Source organism: Narcine bancroftii, chromosome 1 (genome assembly GCF_036971445.1).
Source record: "Narcine bancroftii isolate sNarBan1 chromosome 1, sNarBan1.hap1, whole genome shotgun sequence".
Classification (NCBI taxonomy): Eukaryota; Metazoa; Chordata; class Chondrichthyes; order Torpediniformes; family Narcinidae; genus Narcine; species Narcine bancroftii.
The window spans coordinates 122,983,508-123,003,841 of NC_091469.1; the positions used below are offsets into that span (position 1 = coordinate 122,983,508).

The 20,334-nt window shown below is 39.3% G+C and overlaps 2 protein-coding genes and 1 non-coding gene across 13 annotated transcripts in view; 1 reads left to right on the forward strand and 2 right to left on the reverse strand.

Annotated features, from left to right (window-relative positions):
- Positions 1-20,334, forward strand: part of aggf1 (angiogenic factor with G patch and FHA domains 1) — a 130,295-nt gene that overhangs the window by 88,070 nt on the left and 21,891 nt on the right. For all 3 annotated transcript variants that reach the window (XM_069937954.1, XM_069937945.1, XM_069937964.1), the window contains 2 exons: positions 1,424-1,576; positions 6,460-6,551. In XM_069937954.1, coding sequence (XP_069794055.1) covers positions 1,424-1,576; positions 6,460-6,551 — 245 coding nt within the window. The remainder of the gene's footprint in view (positions 1-1,423; positions 1,577-6,459; positions 6,552-20,334) is intronic.
- Positions 4,008-20,334, reverse strand: part of LOC138763579 (KH homology domain-containing protein 4-like) — a 100,874-nt gene continuing 84,547 nt past the window's right edge. For 4 of the 9 annotated variants that reach the window (XM_069937976.1, XM_069938002.1, XM_069937994.1 and 1 more), the window contains exons 10-15: positions 15,375-15,712; positions 13,210-13,374; positions 9,627-9,733; positions 7,054-7,142; positions 6,903-6,932; positions 4,008-4,719 (exon numbers count right to left, since the gene is read on the reverse strand). In XM_069937976.1, the coding sequence (XP_069794077.1) occupies positions 4,448-4,719; positions 6,903-6,932; positions 7,054-7,142; positions 9,627-9,733; positions 13,210-13,374; positions 15,375-15,712 (1,001 nt within the window). In that variant the 3' untranslated portion in view covers positions 4,008-4,447. Of the gene's footprint in view, positions 6,783-6,902; positions 6,933-7,053; positions 7,143-9,626; positions 9,734-13,209; positions 13,375-15,374; positions 15,713-20,334 lie in introns of all 9 variants that reach the window. The other 5 variants (XR_011357679.1, XM_069938019.1, XM_069938010.1 and 2 more) reach the window with 5 other exon arrangements.
- LOC138752181 (small nucleolar RNA SNORA47) lies at positions 10,697-10,777 on the reverse strand. The gene has a single exon (XR_011350436.1). It is a non-coding gene; the product is annotated as a small nucleolar RNA SNORA47 (small nucleolar RNA).

Genomic DNA, 20,334 nt, shown 5'->3' on the forward strand with positions numbered 1-20,334 from the left:
GGATGTGACGAGTGGGGTCATGCAGGGGTCAGTGTTGGGCCCACATTATTAACAACATGAGGAAATTTTCAGATGAGACTAAACTGGGTGGCAGTGTAGAGGGACTTGGACAGGTTGGGGGAGTGGGTGGAGGAATGGAAGATGAAGTTCAATGCAAGCAAATGTGAGGTTATCCATTTTGGAGGCAGTAATAAGAGAGCAGAGTATTATTTAAATGAAGTCGAGCTAGGGAGTGGGGCAATGCACTCATACACCAATCAAGCGGTGAAGAAGGCAAATGTGGCTTTCATAGAGGGTATTGGAGTATGGGAGCAGAAATGCCCTCCTGCAGTTGTACAGGACCTTAGTGAGACCTCACCTGGAATATTGCATCCAGTTCTGGTCCCCAAATTTGAGGAAGGACATACTTGCTTCAGGATGGCAGGATTGACATATGCTGAAAAGGTTAGAAAGACTGGGCTTATTTGCGATGGAGTTTAGAAGGATGAGGGGAGATGTGATTGAGGTATATAAGATTATCAAGGGCTAGACAGGGTGAAATTGGATTACACGTTCCCAATGTTGGGAGAGACTAGAACTTAGAGGGCATAGTTTAAGAATACAGGGAAAGGGCCTTTAGCACAGAGATGAGGAGAAATATTTTAACCCAGAGAAGTGTGGATCTGTGGAATGCTTTGCCACAGAGGGTGGTGGGGCAGATTTGCTGGATAAGTTCAAAAAGGAGTTAGATAAGGTTCTTGTGGGCAGGGAGTTAAGGGTTATGGGGATAAGGCTGGGAATGGGTACTGATAATGAATGATCAGCCATGATCTGAAAAATGGCAGTGCTGGTTTGATGGGCCAATTGGCCTACTCCAGCACCAACTGTCTATTGTCTGCAGTAAAAACCCATTATGTGGAATTCAAGCAACTGGCAAAAAATAAATAGGTTAAATAAAGTATGAAAGTTTAAAATTGGCATACCTCACTGTCTGCAACCAGAAAATTCACTGATCTGGCATCCTCCAAACCCCTCAAGTGCTGGTTAAAGGGGTTTTATTATATATCCTTTTTCCAAGCAAGGAGACCAGAACTGCATGCAATACTCCAGGTGTAGCCTCACCTCACTCTTAATTTCAATCCCTTTTTGCGACAATGAAGGCAAGCATTCAATTTACCTTGATTACCTGTGGAACCTGTAAACCATTTTTTTGCAATCCATGTGTTATTTTAAAATATTTGACCATCTATATGAACTTTAGCACATCTTAGAATTACAGGTATTGACATTTGGAAATGTATTTTTATGAAACTGTTAGAATGTGGAGAAAGACTATATAAAAAATATTGAGAATTTTGCAAACTTTCAAAGGGAACTGTATCTCATGCAGCAACTCCTTATATGCCATTGGTTTATTGAATTTCAAATTACACTTGTTTTTCAGATTCAAGTTCAACTTCATCAGTCGCAGTCTGGGTTGGGGGTTAATGTACCACTTTCAATTGAAGATGTACAAATGTACAGATCTAAAAAACACAAGAACTGGGCTAAAGCTAGAGCAAGGTTTACAGAAACCTTCCATCAGACAAGTCAAAAGGTAACAGATGCAACAACAGTATGTGTCAAAGCTGAATGTATAAGGAATCTGTCAGAAGATTCTACAATTTGACTTTTTCAGCTGATAATACTCATTTTTATTTGAATTAAGATTTATAAAATAAAATACAAATACACTACCTAGTTTCCAAATGTTATTTTATTCAATGTGTTTCCAGTGAGTCACTGCATTTATTTGTTGGCCCAAAGTTAAATTGGAATTTAGGTTTATTATATACTTCAGTTAAAAGGTGGGTAGATTTTCCTACAATAAAGCAGAAATAATTGTTCCCCTTGAGGCAAAAACAAATCTATTCTGCAATGGATAATTTGTATAATTCACTTCCAAAGCTTGTGTTCATTATGGAAATCTTTTCTCATCTCTAAATATGTGCAGGTTTAGAGCTTTTGGGAATTCTATATATTGTACACCATGTATATAATACATTATTTTCAAGTTGTTCCTGGTGCATAGATACAATTTTACACTGCATATTTATATATAGTAGAGGTGGCCAAACCGTGGCTTGCAAAACATGTGCAGCTCTTTGACCTTTAATATGTGGCTCGCTGCTGGTCTCACCCGCCCGACTCGCGTCTTTAAGTCTGATATTTGTAGCATTGCATTTTAGTCATTAAAAAATGATTATAAGACTAATTCTGCAAGGTGGAAATCTGATTAAAATAACCTTTTTTTTTGTTTTTTTTTTAAACATATTTGTGTCTGTGATTATTGAAACTAATACAAATTAAGAGTTTAAAAACTGCATGAATAAATATTGCATTTAAAATTTTTGTTACATACACATTTTGTAACAATAAAAATGTATGTGTGAATTTTGTTCTTGTCCTGCGGCTCTCAAGCATCTGAGCTTTATCGTTTGTGGCTCTTACAATAAGCAAGTTTGGCCACCCCCGATATAGTATAAAACTGTATATATGCACCAGGAAAAATGTGAAAATAACGATGCAATAAACAGTGGCAGTGATCCAGTTTCCTCTCACCCTTCCATCTAAAATTTGATTAATTAAAAACAATGTTTCATTCCTCAGCTATTTAAAAATTGAATCAGGTGGAAATTTTTAACTTCAAGGTTATATAACAAGCTGAACAGCTCAAGGACTGAAGGGCCTGTACTGTGCTATAGTGTTCTATGTTAGCTTTGGGAATAGACTTGTTATAATTCACCAGCAAGTTTACTGCTGGATCAGAGCTAATCTACAAGAGACTCAAACTATACATCATAATACATCTATGGTCTCACCAAAACCCTGTATATTCACAGTACGATCCTTACTTCTGTACATGTTACAATAAAGTCAAATGCCTATTTGATTGCACTTGTGTACAGGCTCGCTGATCCCTACTTAATTCTGTTAGTTTTTATATCAGCAAACCTGGAGATTATATTTTGTCCCTTCAGTCTCGATTCCATGCAGTATACCACAATTCCATACAGCTTGGCTTTTCAGAGCTCTTAACAGGATAATGTCACCAAAGGAAAATACTTAAGAATATTTTTTAAGCATTCATGAAAAGGTAGCCTAAGGGATTACTTAGGTGTTAACAGAACCATGCAGCATCCTGTGGCACAGGTACCTCCTGTGGCACATCTATTCAACAGTTTCTTTTTCTGACAACTGCTGAAGCAAGAGTATTATTCATGCTAGCAAAAGACCCAAGAAAAAAAATTACACTCCTCTCTCGAAAGAAACTACTTTCTTTCAGTTGCTCCATCTCTGCCACTTTCCATTCCAGATAGCCTTCCTTCAGCAAATGTGGCTTCCCCAGCTACTGCTGTTATTGAGCCCTCCTCTGCTTCCTTCCAGCCTAAGATGCAAAAGGATAGGGTTCCCCTTCATCCTCACCTACCACCCCACCCAATCATTCTCTGCAATTTCCAACACACATCTTCCTCCACAACTTCATGTGCACTCATTCCTTCCCACCAATCGCCCCCTAGGTACTAAATCCTGAGAGCACAGAAAATCCTAAACCTCCATTTCGTGAATTACCAAGCCTCAAAAAAGTCCTTTCATGTGAAGCAGCACTTTATTTTCTTCATCAGGAAGACTGGACTCTGGGGTAAACTGCTTCATTGAGCACCTTTAATCTGTCCCAGTGGCCCATTCCCACATTGCTATGGCTTCAAGTACAGCCAAGATGAGGCCACGTGCTAGAGGAACAACACCTTGTGTTCAATCTTGGCAGTCTCTTGTTTTCACTCATCCTTGACTACCCCCTTCCTTCCTATCGCCGATCATCTTCCTCGGTCCTTTCTTCCTCCTCCCACTGGCATTCAACTTCCAAGTCTGTGCTCTGTATTCTTTGGAAGTGGTCAGGTCAGTGGATGCTGCATGACCTGCTGAGTTCCCTCCAGCACTGTGTATTGGCCAAGAATTGAAATTCAATGTTAAATAACACAATACACTTCTTCACATACTTTTTATTTTACAGCTGTATTTAATACACTCAAATTCTTGCCCATTACAACATAAAAAGTTTGATGCATGAATCATGCTTCTACAAAGTACCAGTGGGGAAAGCGGTGGTTGTCATTACGTCCTCACTTCTGGAATTGGTATGCTGAAGGAAATGTGAATTTACTCTTCAAGTTATTGCAGCTAATGCAGTGTTGTAACCCAATTATGCCATTAATACAGTTCTTCACAAGTTTCTGCAGCCTGCAGCAGTCCATTGTCCACTGTGCAATCTGCGATTGGATGGTGGTGGTCCATCACAATTAATTCCAGGAGTGCTTGTATATTAGGTAATATTACCACACTTAGCACATACAGGCTCTTTTGAACACGTGGTTTAGCTGCACATGAAGAGAACATTGACAAAAATACATTGACAACATTTTCAGTATTAGTTGGGTGCCATCCAGAAGGGCATGGAATTCTGGGACCTTGGTATACCGTGTTGTTGCTGTTGCCGATGATGGTGAGGAGGAGGAGGACGGTGGATTGAATGCTGAAAGTAGGGGTGGTACATATTGCGCGAAGCATTTCCAGAAGTCCGGTATCTCCCACCTCGTTTATGACGATCATCTTCCTCATCTGAAGAATCTTCACCATACTGTGCCAATGCACATAGGCTATCACTAGTCTTGTGTCGCTTATGACTTGGAGACATATGACCTACATTTCAAAAGGAAAGAATCCCCAAACACACAGAGAAACCCAAGTATTCAATTTAAAAATATTTAGTTTGTGGGAAAGAGAATAAATATATCGTTAATGTTTAAAAAAAATTACACACAATGCATCAAGAAACCAACAGTACAGTAAATAAATGAAGATGTCAAGTTGACAGCAGCAGGTGATGTCCCATCAGAAACATGTAAGAGAAAACAAGACACAAGAAAGGACATTAAATTCAGATCAACTGCTAGATATCAACTGTTCAATATTCACAATGATAAACTTATTGTTGGTTTTATCATTAAAATGCTCAATAAACAATGCTTTAGACATACAGCATGGACAGTCCATTAAACCATGCCATGTTGACTTGTTTATTAAGTCCTTTTCTATATTAATCACATTTCCCATTGCTCAACCTTGCAAACAGACTGGTGTTTAGCAATTAGGTTTCACAAATACCATGAACACGCTTTAGGAGAGTTGATTCTGAAACAATTCATCTAACCTAATTCAAAATATCATGGCCTATTAATTATACATCTTTTCCTTTCTCTTCGAGGATGCAATATTTCCCATTTTCAATGTACAAATTATATTTATAGCATCTCAGAAATGTAGGTACTAGCACACTCCACCTGACAAAGCAATCGCTGAAGTGTTAGAATCAATATGATTACTTGAGGAGATATATTGGAAACATCATTATTGCAATATAACGATAATTGATTGGGATCTTGTTATCACAAGTTAAATTTAGTTCCAAGTGAAAACTGGAGAGTGCTCTTTCTGTAGATGTGAAGGAACTCTAACCCAGCACACTTGTAGATGGCAACAAATTATTAATAATCAGAAAGGGTGGGTAATTGTTTGAAATTTAGTAAATGTAATATACCTTATAATGAACTTTTGTTCCAAACTGGTTTTAACAATTAACAGGTCTTAGGATTTCAGGTGTAATTAATGCCATTTGAAATGGTGTGTGCACAGTATAGGATATTTACTCTCCACTCAATAGCCTAGTCACGTACACAGATACCCACTCAAGATTTAAAAATCAAAAGGTCTGAATAAAGACTTCTATAGTCCGTGATAATATTCAAAACTAGTAAACAGGTTTTCACAGCCATAAATTGGAAATTAGCCACCTTTCTCATGAAAAAATGTTTATCCAATAACAATTTAAAATCAGCCAAATTCATTTATATTATAACAATTGAAGCATTTAAACTGAATTCTGAATTGAGCTTAAATTAGTAATGTTAATTTTTACACAAATACTATCAGAATTCATATATTTAAATTGAGTCAGTTTTGTGCTCAAGTTTCAGACTCAAATTTCAGTTGTAATGCATGGTTCAAAAGCCAAATCACTTTCATATTGCTCCATGCATCCCCAAATTCACTCATTATTTGATAGATCCAAATAATCTCTTTCATGGAGATCTGTCCTTTTACGTTTACTTGGTTTTGGAAACAACACCTGCGATCAAGGAATGGAAATCTTCAAATGGTTGCATTAGCATTGGCATTATTCAGAAGCTAAACAAAGGACAACGGAATCTCTGAACAGAGGTCATGGAGCCCATCGGAAATATCAGAACCCCACTGCTGTTTCATATTGTACAAAGATTTCTAAAGGAGAGAATTTTGCAAGATAATGAAGAAAGGAAACACAAAAAAAGAACTTCCTACATCAAATAACTCCTTTTAACACTCAGTTCTCTCTCTTCACAGACAAATTATAGGAAAATCAGTACCAGTTTTACTTCTGTAATTTGGCCAGTTTCACGTTCTAAGAATTGGATGCACTATACATTATACACTGGGTAAGTTGAACTTACCTTTAAGAAGTTGGTTATTTCTAATAATACGTTTAAAAATTAAGAGCAGTCATACCCAGCAAGTACATGCTCAGTTGCAGCTACTGAACTAGCAGATCTTAGCAAGGAACGCAATGTGGAGGTGGCTGAATCACCATTAGATGAAGGACGTGGAGACAGAGTTGGCAAATAAAGACAATAATCCAGTAGACTTCCAATGTACTGTGCAGTAACAATCTAGTAATCCAAATGCAATGGAGCAGATAATAGGGTCAGATTTTCATAATCAATTGGCCTGCCAACAATTAGTATACAGGTTAGCACGTGGAAGTAACTTGAATACTGAAGCTACTGTACCTTGCCTGAAGTTATTCTCTTCAAAAGTTACTGAAAGGGAAAAGATTCTAGTTCTGTTGGGTCAACCCAGAAATGTTTGGAACATTAATTCTGCATAATTTTAAAAACGACAAATTGTCTGATTTGTATGAATTGATGCAATGGGCCTCACCTTGCATGTTTAAAGGACGCAACATATGCATCGAGGTCTTTGGCATTTCAGAATGATCACCATGGTTGGAAAGCAGGGGCATCAGCTGCCTGCAAGGTAGTAAGAATAATTTGATTCTCGTATTTTAGACACAGCAAGGAAAAGGACATGGGAACCCAAAGATAAACAAAACTTTTAAGTGATATAACATGGACTGCATAATGGAAATGGTTAGCCACTACTAAAATTCATATTCAAAAGAACTTCTCTGAGCACCTAAAATAATCATAATCTTCCATTTTAATATTACTAAATAAACCCATGAAAAATTCCATTTAATTTTCTATTATTCTAAATACTATATTCAATTTTATTCCACATTCTTATTTTCTTAATTTTATACAGTCAAGCAACTACAGTAAGTTTTAAGAACATAAGAAATAGGAGCAGGAGTAGGCCATCCGGCCCATCGACCCTGCTCCACCATTCAATAAGATCATGGTTGATCTGATCATTGACTCAACTCTATCTACCTGCCTTTTCCCATATCCCTCAATTCCTTTTTTTATGTAAAAATCTATCTAACTGAACTTTAAATATGTTTAATAAAGTAGCCTCAACTGGTTCCCTAGGTAGTGGTTATCTGTGACATCTTTCAGGAATAATATATTCATTTACATGGCATATCATTTGAATGCGTCATTAAAAGGAGCCCTTCTATCAGAATGGTTGTGCAACACAGAAAACAGCAGGAATGGAACAAAATAATTCTTAATGTGTGAAATTTACAAAAGAAATTTCAAACTAAAGACGAGGTTCAGCATCAGAATGTTTCTTGGCTATCACAATAAGCAGCTTAGCAAGTTAACAAAATTAAGAACTTATACTTTTAAAACAGTAGTAGTGTAAAATAACAACAATTAACAAAAAAAATTGGCTTGTTATTTATAGTGTGCCCACAAAATTAATGAATGACAAGTAGAAATTATGAAATTACAATAGTCTCTAAAACAAAAAATATCTGCCACAACATGGCTAATCTAAATTTGATTTGTGGACATTGAGAAGGGTTTATATTCTGAATCGATACCAAGAATATTTCTAAGAGAAAATACAACAGAATTGAAGTTACTGATTAATGATACAGTATGTTTCCGGTTATCCGAAAAGCTTGTGCCCGGGCATTTTTCAGTTAACTGAATAATGGTTTTAAGCAGCCCAGGGGCATAAGCAGAATACTTTATTCACCCGTCGTTGATCCCCGACACCTCCTCACCTGACGTCACCGCTCCTGCCTGGGAGCCTGCGGTCCCTGCTCTTGGCCGGGTGGCCACTCTTTTTGATAATGCAGGGATAGTGGAGAACCAAGTATAGTGGAGAGTAAAGAAGAAATGGAAAGAGAGAGGGGAGGGAGTTACCTGAAATGAGGACAATCTATCCATGCGCTACTTGACCCGCTGACTTTCTCCAGTTGCTCACTGATAGCTCAAGATTCCAGCCTGCTTCTCTGAGCCGGCATCCAGCCGTTCAGTGTCTGTCTTCCCGGCTAGTTCTGAGCTGTTGTTACCAAACTGGTATTGAAAGCGCCTCAGAGCCCCACATGAGCACAGTGGGTGAATTTTTCCCCCAAACTTGTTTCATCATGTTACTGTCGAAATTAAGTTTGAATAACTGAGCTTTTCAGTTAACTGATTTTCGGATAATCGGAAACGTACTGTACTGCCTTTTTAAAAAATTTACTAACCAATTTATCAGACAGGAAAAATATCTGAATGATAATTCTTGAAACAATAAAAGTCCAAAAATCTGGATGCATGAAATCCAAACCACACGAGAATCCGGACTCTCCGACTTTTAAAATTTAGTGGGCTTTTGTGTAAGCGCCACAGATGAACAGTGGCAACAAGTAATCTAAGTAATCTTACCACAAAGAATTTTCATGCAGTATTTTTTCTTTTACAATGTTCATTTTTAAACATAATTTCAAGCATTACACATTCTTTTTTGTAGAGAAAAAAAAAAAATCGCTTACATTTTTGTCGCATTGACTTAGTTTTACTTTCAAACTGCTAATTTTGATAAATGAAGCATGCTGTATTTGCCATGAATAAATGATCAAAATTTACCAGTTCACCTCTTCTTTACTCCTCCTTAAATATGAAGTTTAAAAGTACTGCACAAGAATACGGGAAATCCGAAAAAATTCCAGAGCAGTCCAGATTTTAGGACTTTTATTGTATACATTTTGTTTGTACTTTGGAAAATTTAAATACCATGGAATACTGGGCCCACAAGCTTTTTCTGCCCATTTTCCAAGAACACTAGCCTGGCCACACTTATAATATTAATAACATGGCATGTCACAGGTTGAAAACAAGCAGTCTTTGGAAGTGGCCTGCACTATCAGGATGTGTCAGAAAAGCAAAATAATTGCAATTCTATGATTTAATCAATTATAATTAAGATAGAAAGCAGGGAACAGTTCAATGCCCATCCTGCAAAATCCTGAATTTTATACCCAGGACAATATTCGTTAGAAATTAAACTATCGTCAAACAGACAAAAATCTTGCAATTAACGATGAAAATAATTACCTTTCTCTTCCTCTTCCAAAGAGAATGGAATCAGCAGCTATCTTCATCCCAGATCCCATATCCTGACTGCTCCTAGTACCTAGATTAGTCAAGTGAAATGGTCCGTGCTATGAGTAGAAAAAAGGCCACAGAAATCAACAGGCGTGATTGCATACAGAGCAGAAAACAAATTCGATTACGTATACCTATATTAAATAAGTTTTTTTCTAACACAGCTAAGTTTTTATTTATATATATGTAAGGTCTTACAGTTATTAGGGAATAAGCATGGACTTCTACAACTGCATTTAATTGGACATACTTCACCAAATAAGTTAACAAACAAAATAGCTAAATGCATACTTTTAAAATGTTTTAACTTTTGCAAGAAATGAAAAACTGGTCAACATCACTAAGGTTGAAAAACTATTTTCTTCTTTGCCGTGCCAGACAATACATTAAATATCAATGTAAACTGGATTGTTAGGGATGCTGAAGTCTGAAACAAAAACAGAAATGCTGGAAGAATTCAGCCAGTAAAGCAGCATCTGTGAAAAGAGAAATCAGTCAATGCTTCAGATCAGTGACCCTTCCTCATTCCTCAGTTCTTCCAGCATTTGTTTTCATACTTCTATCTGGTGGCTTGCTGATCTTTCATCACGATCCAAGACCCTCAACTATGATTCTGCACTTCATTGTCCCCATGTACAATAATGAAGGCCTACTGCTACGACCACATACTTGGGTGAGGCACCTTGCTACGCCAGCAGGTTTCCAGTTATGCCTTACAAGGCTATCAAACTCTCATATGAGCTTCAGGTCTGCCTATACTGTGTCCATACAAATTGAATCTGCCCTCTGTCATACAGGCAGAGAACAGTTTGCAAAAAGATGCTGCAGAATCCTTTTTCCAAAGGATGGGAGCCATATACACAAGTGCAACATGCAGATGGATTTTAGTTTTCTATTCATCTGAAGAATGATTTGCAAACTTATTTTTGATCCAAGTTTAATATTCTCAATGAGATATATATATCTGCAGCAACAGTAGTATGCTTTAGCAACATTTAAATGCAAGCATTCAGTGGAACAAATTGTTGCATTATTTTAATCTGGGAGGCTTTACCAGCAAGGGCAGCACTGTTAAGCTACCTCACTTTCTCACTCCTCCACAATTTTTACATTTTGATCATCTAACTAAAATAATTTGCCAACACCCACTAACTAAAACAGCATGTTATACTTTGTTCATATAAAGAAATGATTCTTAATAAAACAAAAATGTATATTTTCTCCAATTACAAGTACCAAACATGCAGGTTGTTCCACTTCTGAAATTTGGTTCCATCAAAATCAATGGTTTGAGGGCTTAAGCAAGTCAAATCTATACTGTTTTATAAAATTTAGAACCTTTTTAAAGAAGTTATTATGGTTCAATCAGATCTTAATCTCTTTTGGGTAGACACTGAATTCAATTTACAAAAATCCTTCCTCATTGAGAAAGTGGCCTGAAAACTGCATAGGCAGCTACAATAAATTGTTTTGTTTAAATTAACCTTAAGGAAGCATTCTTCTGATAACAATCAAATCACAAGCTCATGAAAATTTAAATACTTGCTAGTATATTATTTTTTACATTGTTACAATAATTTAAGTTCATTTGTTATGCAAGCACAACAAATTGCTAAAAATGTACAATTATTAGCCAATTATAAACTTACTGTATTTGATGGCATATAAAACCCATTTTTTCCCCAAAAAATGGCTCAAAAATATTCTCTGTCTTAGATGTGATGTTGAAATTAGGATGATAATGGTAACTACGCCAACATCGATCATTCTCGCTGTGTGACTCACCAGTGTCACCGCTATCTATCGTTGCGGGCTGTTAGTGGGATGTCGCGAGACTCCCGGCGGCCCACTGTCAATCCCTGTACTGGTCCCGCCACCCCGCTCAATCCCTCCCCCCACCCTGACGGCCCGCTGCTGGTTCCCACGCTGTTCCCACCACCCCAGGGCGGTGGGGCGCCAGATGGGAGTGGGGCAGAGGGACCAGTGTGGGGACCGACAGCAGCAGTTTGTTTTTATAAAATGTTTTCTGCTATAGCCAAGCTGCTTTATGTTTTCTCTTATAATTGACAACAGTATTATTATTAAAAAGATTGTTCCTGTTGTCCAAGTTTTACTTCTGCTATACTCTAGTTACATATTTCAATCACATTAAATATAAATTTTAAAAATGATACTATTATAAAAATAATCGTGATCTCTCCAATGAAGACTATCCTTTAAACATAACTGTAAGCCTTGATGGTGTTTGGATTTATATTGTGACTGGGGTGGGGTGTTTTATTGTTATGCAAGAAAAAGTTCTCTCTCTCTCTAATGGAAAAAAATAAAATACTCAAAAAATACACTAACAAATTCTAAATATTCCCTGCTGAAATAGGGTGTGTCAAATATGCCATAAAATATGGTAAAACCATTTAACGGGGATGTGCTAAGGAATGGTTTTTGACCCTTAATTATTTACAATTGATATTAATGATCAAGAGTCTGGGAGCAGAATACAAAGTATCCATTTTTGCTGATGACACTAAAATGGAAGGGAGGACATGTGACCAGGACTCTACAACAGACAGAAACTGATGGGCAAAAGCTTGGCAAATGGAGTTTAATAACATTCTTCAAATTCTTTTGATTTAAATGCAAAAATATTGGAGATGAAGGATTTGGGTGTTCTTTTAAACAAAACATATGGAAAATGCTCACAGGAAGATGGAGTAAGTGGTTCAGAAAGCAAATAGTATGTTGCCCTTCATTGCAAGAGGGTTGGAGTTTAATAGGGAAATCTTGTACAATTGTACAGAGTACTGTGCATTGTTTTCATTCCCTTTTTTAAAGAAAGAATATGCTGATTTTGGAGGCAATCCAAGAGATTCACAAGGCAAATTCCTGGGATGAAAGGGTTATCTCATTTTAAGCAACTGAAGAAATGAGATCTAAATTCTTTAGCATTTTGAGAAAGATCTTATTAAAACCTGCAAGGTCTCATTGAAATCTGCAAGATCCTTAGGAAACACACAAGTATAGATATTGAGATGTTTCTGCAAGTGGGAACATCTTAAGGGGACGCAATAACTTCTCAGAGGATGGAACTCTGTCCTGCAGGGTCATGGAGGGTAGATCATTGGAGATAGTTCAAGTGGTAGATGCATTTTTTGAAAGATCAGGGAATTCAGAGCTATGTGAAACTGGTAGAGAAAAGAAAGCGGCCTGGGAAAGATCAGATGAAATGGTGGGGCAGGCCTGCGAGGCCTACTCGGGCTCCTATTTCTAAAACTCATATTTTTTAATCTTAAAAGTATGCAGTTAACTGTTTTGTAAGTCTGGGCATTCTTTCCAATTCCTAGTAAATTTTAAAATTCCATAAAACAAGATTTTCTTGGCAGCTTTGGAATTTAAAAATGGAAGATTGCTTTTATCACCTCCAAATTAAGGTTATATCCAATGGCATCATATATAGAGCCAATCAGAATCTCTCCTCCACTGAACATTACCTTTCCTAAATGCTCCCTCCCAAAACACATAGGAGTGTACCTACCCTATATCCAAGCAGGCCTTCTGGTGCATTTGCTGCTCTTTCTTCAGTGAAGCGTCTTTTCTGTGGCCCAGGTGGTGGCATTGGGTTACTGGTACCTGCAGCCTGGAACTGATACTCTGAACTGGACATGGAGAGCGGCATGGGGGTGGAGTTTACAGACTGAACCTATAAATGACCAATACTCAGTTGGAGTAGTTATTAAAAATTAGTATTTGCTCAAACCATCAACACACAAGCTGATAAATGCTAGTTTGCTTTTATACGCATTATTCCCTGAAATGATATGGAACATTAACAATGCATACAAATCTAGATGCATTAATAATGGCCACGCTTCCAGCTATAAAATCAGGTCATACATTTAAGAGAAGGGGTAAATACTTCAAAGGGTGGTAAATAACATTTTACCAGAAAAAGTGAAATATCAACCCAAACCTTATTGAATGTTATTCCTTATGCCTAAATTGAAGAAAAAAAATCAAAATGGCAGCAACTCCAATTTATCATGAGATTTTTTTGCAGTTAAATGATACAGGTACACAATCCTTTATCCGGAACCCTTGTTCCGAATTTTGGATTTTTCCAGATTTTAGAACAAAAGCCAGCTCCCCCAGATTTAAGCCCATCTGAACTGTGCTGACGTATCCACCCCTTTCCAGTCACGCTGGCGTCTCTCCCCCACACCCACCCGAGGTGCGCTGCCATCTCTACACCCCCCCCGCCTGCCTGAGTTGCACTGCCGTCTCTCCCTCTGCCCACCCAAGTCATGCTGCTGTCTCTCTCCCCCTGCCCACCCCAGTTGCGCCATCGTCTCTCTCCCCCCTCGCCCACCCGAGTCGCACTCCCGTCTCTTACCCACCCCACCCAACCAAGTCACACTGTTGTCTCTCTCTCTCTCTCTTTCTGCTGTACCAGAACAAGGAAAAAAAGTTTTTGGAGCTTTCAGGATTTTAGATGTCCAGATAAAGGATTGCGTACCTGTATGTGCAAAATCGAGACATACAAACTATTTCAGATGCCAGAATCTGGAGCAAAGGCAGCTACAAATAGTCAGTAGTCACATTCACCTCATCCCATTCTTTTCATTCCATGGGGATTGCTCCCTCTGTGACTCCTTTGTCTGCTTTTCTCTTCCTATTCACTTCTCAATGACCCATGGTACTTCCCCTGCATCCACAGAAGAGGCTACTATTGCACTTGCACCTCCTCCTTTACTACCATACAAGAACTCAAATGGCCCTTCGCAGTAAGGCAAAGATTAATGTGTACCTCTCCAATCTCACCTACTGCATTAGGTGCACCCAACATGGCCTCCTCTTCATTGGTGGGACCACAGATGATAATCTTTTCATAGAGCATATGCAGCCCTGTTCCGAGCTCTTGGTTACATGCCATTCAGCTCCCCTTCATTCCCACTTTAACCTGTTCATTCCTGACTTCTCCACAGCCAGAGTGAGACCTAACATAAACTACAGGAACAGCGCCTCAGGTACTGCCTGGCATAAATATTGAATTTTCTCATTTCAGGTAATGTCCCTCTCTCTCTTCTTCCAAGCTACTTCTGTACTCCCCTACTCCATTTTAAACTTTTTCATATATCCCCACCCATTCTCATTCCTCCCGGTTTAATCTTCCTCCACCCACATTTCACCTCCAGGTTGTCCCTTCCCTTCATTCTGTTTCATCTAGTCCATTTTGTCCTTCTTCTTTACCCAGTAGCTTCCATTATCACCATCTATTTATCCAGATTACAGCACTGGTAGTCTTTTTCTTCGCTCATCACCCCTATCCAAATGTTTCTACCCCACTTTGCATGACTCGTCTTCCTTCACCAAAACCACCCCCCCCCCCCCCCCCACTTTTCTCTCTTTCCATTCTCTCCATTTGTCTGGTTCCTAACTACCTACTGCCTCCATCTCCCCATCCATTACCCCTCCCTGGCTCATTAATCCCTGGTCCCTGTCCAACCCCTTCCATCCGTCAACATTAAATTGGCCATCTCCCCTCTGCATTCTCAGCCTTGAAGGGTTCTGACCTGAAACATTTGACCTTTCTTTTTCATCCAATGATGCTGCTCAACCTTCTGAGTTCCTCCAGCAGGTTGTATTTTGCTTTATTACAAAGTTCATTTATGTTACACAAGTCGGTTTAATTTATGATCTTACTTGTTGCAAACTTGTTCCAGCTTGTTGCAAAGGCTGTGGTGTATAACAAGGTCCTGTCATCTGTTGTGGCATTTGAAAGTTGTTCTGTGATCCTTGATTCACAATCCCTGAAACCACTTGGTTCTGAGACATCTCTGTAGGCATCCCAGTCGTGTAAGACGTTGGAAGAGGTTGCCTAAATTGTTGTGTCGTAAATTGTGCATTTGTGTTTGCAAATGTGTATGGGACAGATGTCTGAGGCTGAATGGGATATGGCTGCGATGTCATCACTGGAGGCAAAACAGAAATAGGATTCTGGGCAGGACCAATACCTGGAGATGGTGTCACCATAGAGTACACTGTAAAATATTGAAGATTTCCAAAATAAGCTATTTTAAATGTTGCAACATTATCAAAAAAGTTTTATATTACATAAATAACAAGTTGAAATTGCAAAATGAAATAACAGTCAGTAGAAGCATCATTTGATTCCGTGTTTCCTCATAAGAAATGACCTTGACCCAGATATATCCATGTCCTTTTTATAATGAAGATCATCACCAGCTACAATATTCCAAATGTGATCTAACCAGTTTTTCTAAATAATTCAAATCTGTCCTTCTGTACGGCATTTCCACATCTGTATCCAGTACCACTCTGATTATCCGAAATGGTCGGGACCAGGCCCATGTTAGATAGTTTTTTTTCAGATAACTGGTCATTTTAAAAAAAAACAGCCTTGTAGCAGCAGCAAATTTGTATCAATGTTTAAACAATGGAAGGCTTTTTAAGCATTAAAATATTGCTTAATTCTCACCAAAAAAATGCTGGCCACAGCCGATCCCTGACACAAACCAAAAGTCGCTGCCGATCATTGGGAACTCCCAATCACTGACACATCCCAACCACTGCTGTATATCCCTGGGAAGGCTTCTCAGTTGGTGGAACATTCACTGGTGAGTCAGCAGGCTCCTGTCTCCCCAGTCACTGGAGTCCAGATGCCTGAGACCCGACTCAGAATCCTCTCCAGGCCTACCGCACACACAGTCAGTGTGTGTGTGTGGTAGTAGGCCAAGGGAGGGTTCAGAGTCGGCATCAGGAGCTCCAGTGTGCCGAGGGGGGAGGGAAGGATGGGCATAGGATGGAAGGGGAGGGAAAACCAGAGCCCGAAGTCCCACTCCTGCCCAGGAGACCATTCTCTTGATGACTCCGACATACGGGTTTCTTCCACCTCCTTGCAGCTGAGGAGACAGCGGCACACAGTTTGAGAGGGAGAGTCAGAGAGAATAGGGGAAGGTAAAGAAGAAGTGGAAAGAGAGAGGGGGGGGGGGGGAGGGAGTTACCTGAAAAGAGGACAATCATTGTTCTAATTTCATGTTGAGTAAATTTTTTGTCAACCTGTGAAGTCAGTTCGACTCCGAACACATTTTGGATAAATGAAGATTTCTGATTTATTTTAGATATACTCATTTAGCCAAAATTTTTTAAAAATTCAGATAAATGAGGATTTCGGATAATCAAAGTTATAACCTCAAATAAATCTAAGCCACTGAAGCTGAGAATTTCAAAGATTCACAATTTTGTCTCAAAGCATTTCTCCCCACAAGTACTAGACAATCATTAAAAGTGAAAGTATAAATACTAACTTCCGCTCTCAGGCAGTTAGCTCTCAATATACACTTTAATAACACCCTTTTTACTGAAGTACATAAAATTATAACCATATAACCACTTACAGCACAGAACAGGCCAGTTCGGCCCTACTAGTCCATGCCGTAACAAATCCCCACCCTCCTAGTCCCACTGACCAGCACCCGGTCCATACCCCTCCAGTCCTCTCCTATCCATGTAACTATCCAGTCTTTCCTTAAATGATCCCGCCTTGACCACGGCTGTCGGAAGCTCATTCCACATCCCTACCACCCTTTGCGTAAAGAAATTTCCCCTCATGTTCCCCTTATAATTTTCTCCCTTCAATCTTAAATCATGCCCTCTAGTTTGAATCTCCCCCACTCTTAATTGAAAAAGCCTATCCATGTTTACTGTCTGTCCCTTTTAAAATCTTAAACACCTCTATCAAGTCCCCTCTCAATCTTCTACACTCCAGAGAAAAAAGCCACAGTCTGCACAACCTTTCCCTGTAACTCAAATCTTGAAATCCTGTCAACATTCTCGTGAACTTCTCTGCACTCTCTCTATTTTGTTTATATCTTTCCTATAATTTGGTGACCAAAACTGTACACAGTACTCCAAATTTGGCCTCACCAATGCCTTGTACAATTTCATCATAACCTCCCTACTTTTGAATTCAATACTCCGATTTATGAAGGCCAACATTCCAAATGCCTTCTTCACCACACCATCTACCTGAATATCAGCCTTGAGGGTACTATTTACCGCAACTCCTAAATCCCTTTGTTGCTCTGCACATCTCAATAGCCTACCATTTAATGCATATGACCTATTTAGATTTGCCTTTCCAAAATGTAACACCTCACACTTATCTGTATTAAAATCCATCAGCCATTTCTCAGCCCACACCTCCAGCCTTCCTAAATCACCTTTTAATCTACGGTAATCTTCCTCACTGTCCACAACACCACCAATCTTTCTATCATCCGCAAACTTGCTTATCAAATTCTCCATCCCTACTTCCAGATCGTTAATATATAGAACAAACAATAGTGGACCCAGGACCGATCCCTGAGGAACTCCACTAGTCAACGGCCTCCACTTGGACAAACAATTTTCTACCACTACTCTCTGACACCTCCCATCCAACCATTGCTGAATCCATTTCACTACCTCTTCATTTATACCTAATGCCTCCACCTTTTTTCCTAACCTCCTGTGGGGAACTTTGTCAAAAGCTTTACTAAAGTCCAAATAGACAACATCCATAGCTTTCCCTTCATCAACCTTTTTTGTAACCCCCTCGAAAAACTCAATCAGGTTTGTCAAGCATGATCTACCCCTGACAAAACCATGCTGATTACTCCCTAGCAATCCCTGTACCTCCAAATATTTGTAAATACCATCCCTCAGAACACTTTCCATCAACTTGCCCACCACAGACGTCAGACTCACGGGCCTATAATTCCCAGGTTTACATTTGGACCCTTTCTTAAACAGCGGAACTACATGCGCCACCCTCCAATCCTTTGGCACTACCCCCGTGGCCAGTGACATCCTAAATATCTCTGTTAATGGCCCCACTATCTGTCCACTAGCCTCCCTGAGTGTCCTCAGAGATATTTTTGTCCGGTCCCGGAGATTTGTCCACTTTTATCTTTTTCAACACAGCCATCACTACATCCTCGGTTATCCTTATATGCTTCATTACCTCCCCACTATTTTTCTTTACCTCAACTGGTTCAATAATTTTTTCCCTAGTGAATACCGAGGCAAAGAAATCATTCAAAATTTCCCCCATTTCCTCTGACTTCTCACTCAGCCTACCCTCACTATCTACAAGGGGTCCAATTTTATCCTTCACTAATCTTTTACTTTTAATGTACATAGAAACCCTTTGGATTTATTTTTACTCTATCTGCCAAAGCCTCTTCTTGCCTTTTTTTGGCCTTTCTAATTTCTTTCTTAAGATTCCTTCTACACTCCTTGTAGTCCTCCTTCAAATTGTCAGCTCCCTGTTCTTTATACCTTTTGTACACCTCCCTTTTTCTCCTAACCAAATTTCCAATATTCCTCGAAAACCAAGCCTCCCTATGACTTCCAGCCTTTCCTTTGATCCTCACTGGGACATAACTACTCTGTACCCTCAAAATTTCTGTTTTGAATATCCTCCATTTTTCATTTACACCCTCACCTGAAAATATCTTGTCCCACTCAATACTCCCCAAATCCCTTCTTATTCCTTCGAAATTTGCTCTTCTCCAATCCAGAACCTCAACTTTAGGCCCATCCTTGCTCTTCCCTAAAACTACCTTAAAACTAACAGAATTATGATCACTAGACCCAATTGGATCTCCAACATTAATATCTGATACCTGACCTAGCTCATTCCCTAACAGGAGATCCAGTATTACACTGTCCCGAGACAGTTCTTCTACTAATTGATTCAGAAAACAATCTTGAACACATTTAACGAACTCTCGCCCATCCAGCCCTCTAACTGTATGGGTCTCCCAATCAATGTGAGGGAAGTTTAAAATCTCCCATGATCACTACCTTATGATTCTCACACATATACGTTATCTCTCTACACATTTGTTCCTCTAGTTTTCTTGACCCATTTTGTGGTCTGTAATACACCCGTATTAGCACCCTCATGTCTCCTTCACCCCTCAATTCCACCCAAACAGCCTCACTGGACGATCCCTCCAGACCATCTTGCCACCTCAGGGCAGTAATGTCCTCCTTAATAAGCAGAGCAACTCCTCCCCCTTTTTTACCCCCTGATCTATCACATCTAAAACAAATGTATCCTGGAACGTTAAGTTGCCAGTCCTGCCCCTCTTGTAGCCAGGTCTCACTAATTGTCACAATATCGTGACCCCAAGTATCTGTCCATGCTCTAAGCTCATCTACCTTGTTCACTATGCTTCTTGCATTAAAATATATGCAATTCAGAGAATGACCCTCACATACATTCTCTTTTCTACCTTCTACCCTAATCTCCATCCTACCTCTGTTATCGTTATTATTCTTATCTAGGTGGCCATGCTCCCTTGACTCTGCTCTCACACTCTGTTCCCCACCCCACCTGCCAAACTAGTTTAAACCTTCCCCCACAGCTCTAGCAAATCTGCTTGCCAGCACTTTGGTCCCCCTCAAGTTCAAGTGGAGTCCGTCCCTTTTGTACAGGTCCGACCTTCCCCAGAAGAGATCCCAATGATCCAGAAATCTTATCCCTTGCCCCCTGCACCATTTCTTTAGCCACGCATTCATCCTCCACATCCTCCCATTTCTACCCTCACTAGCGCGTGGAACCGGCAGCAATCCAGAGATTACTACCTTGGAG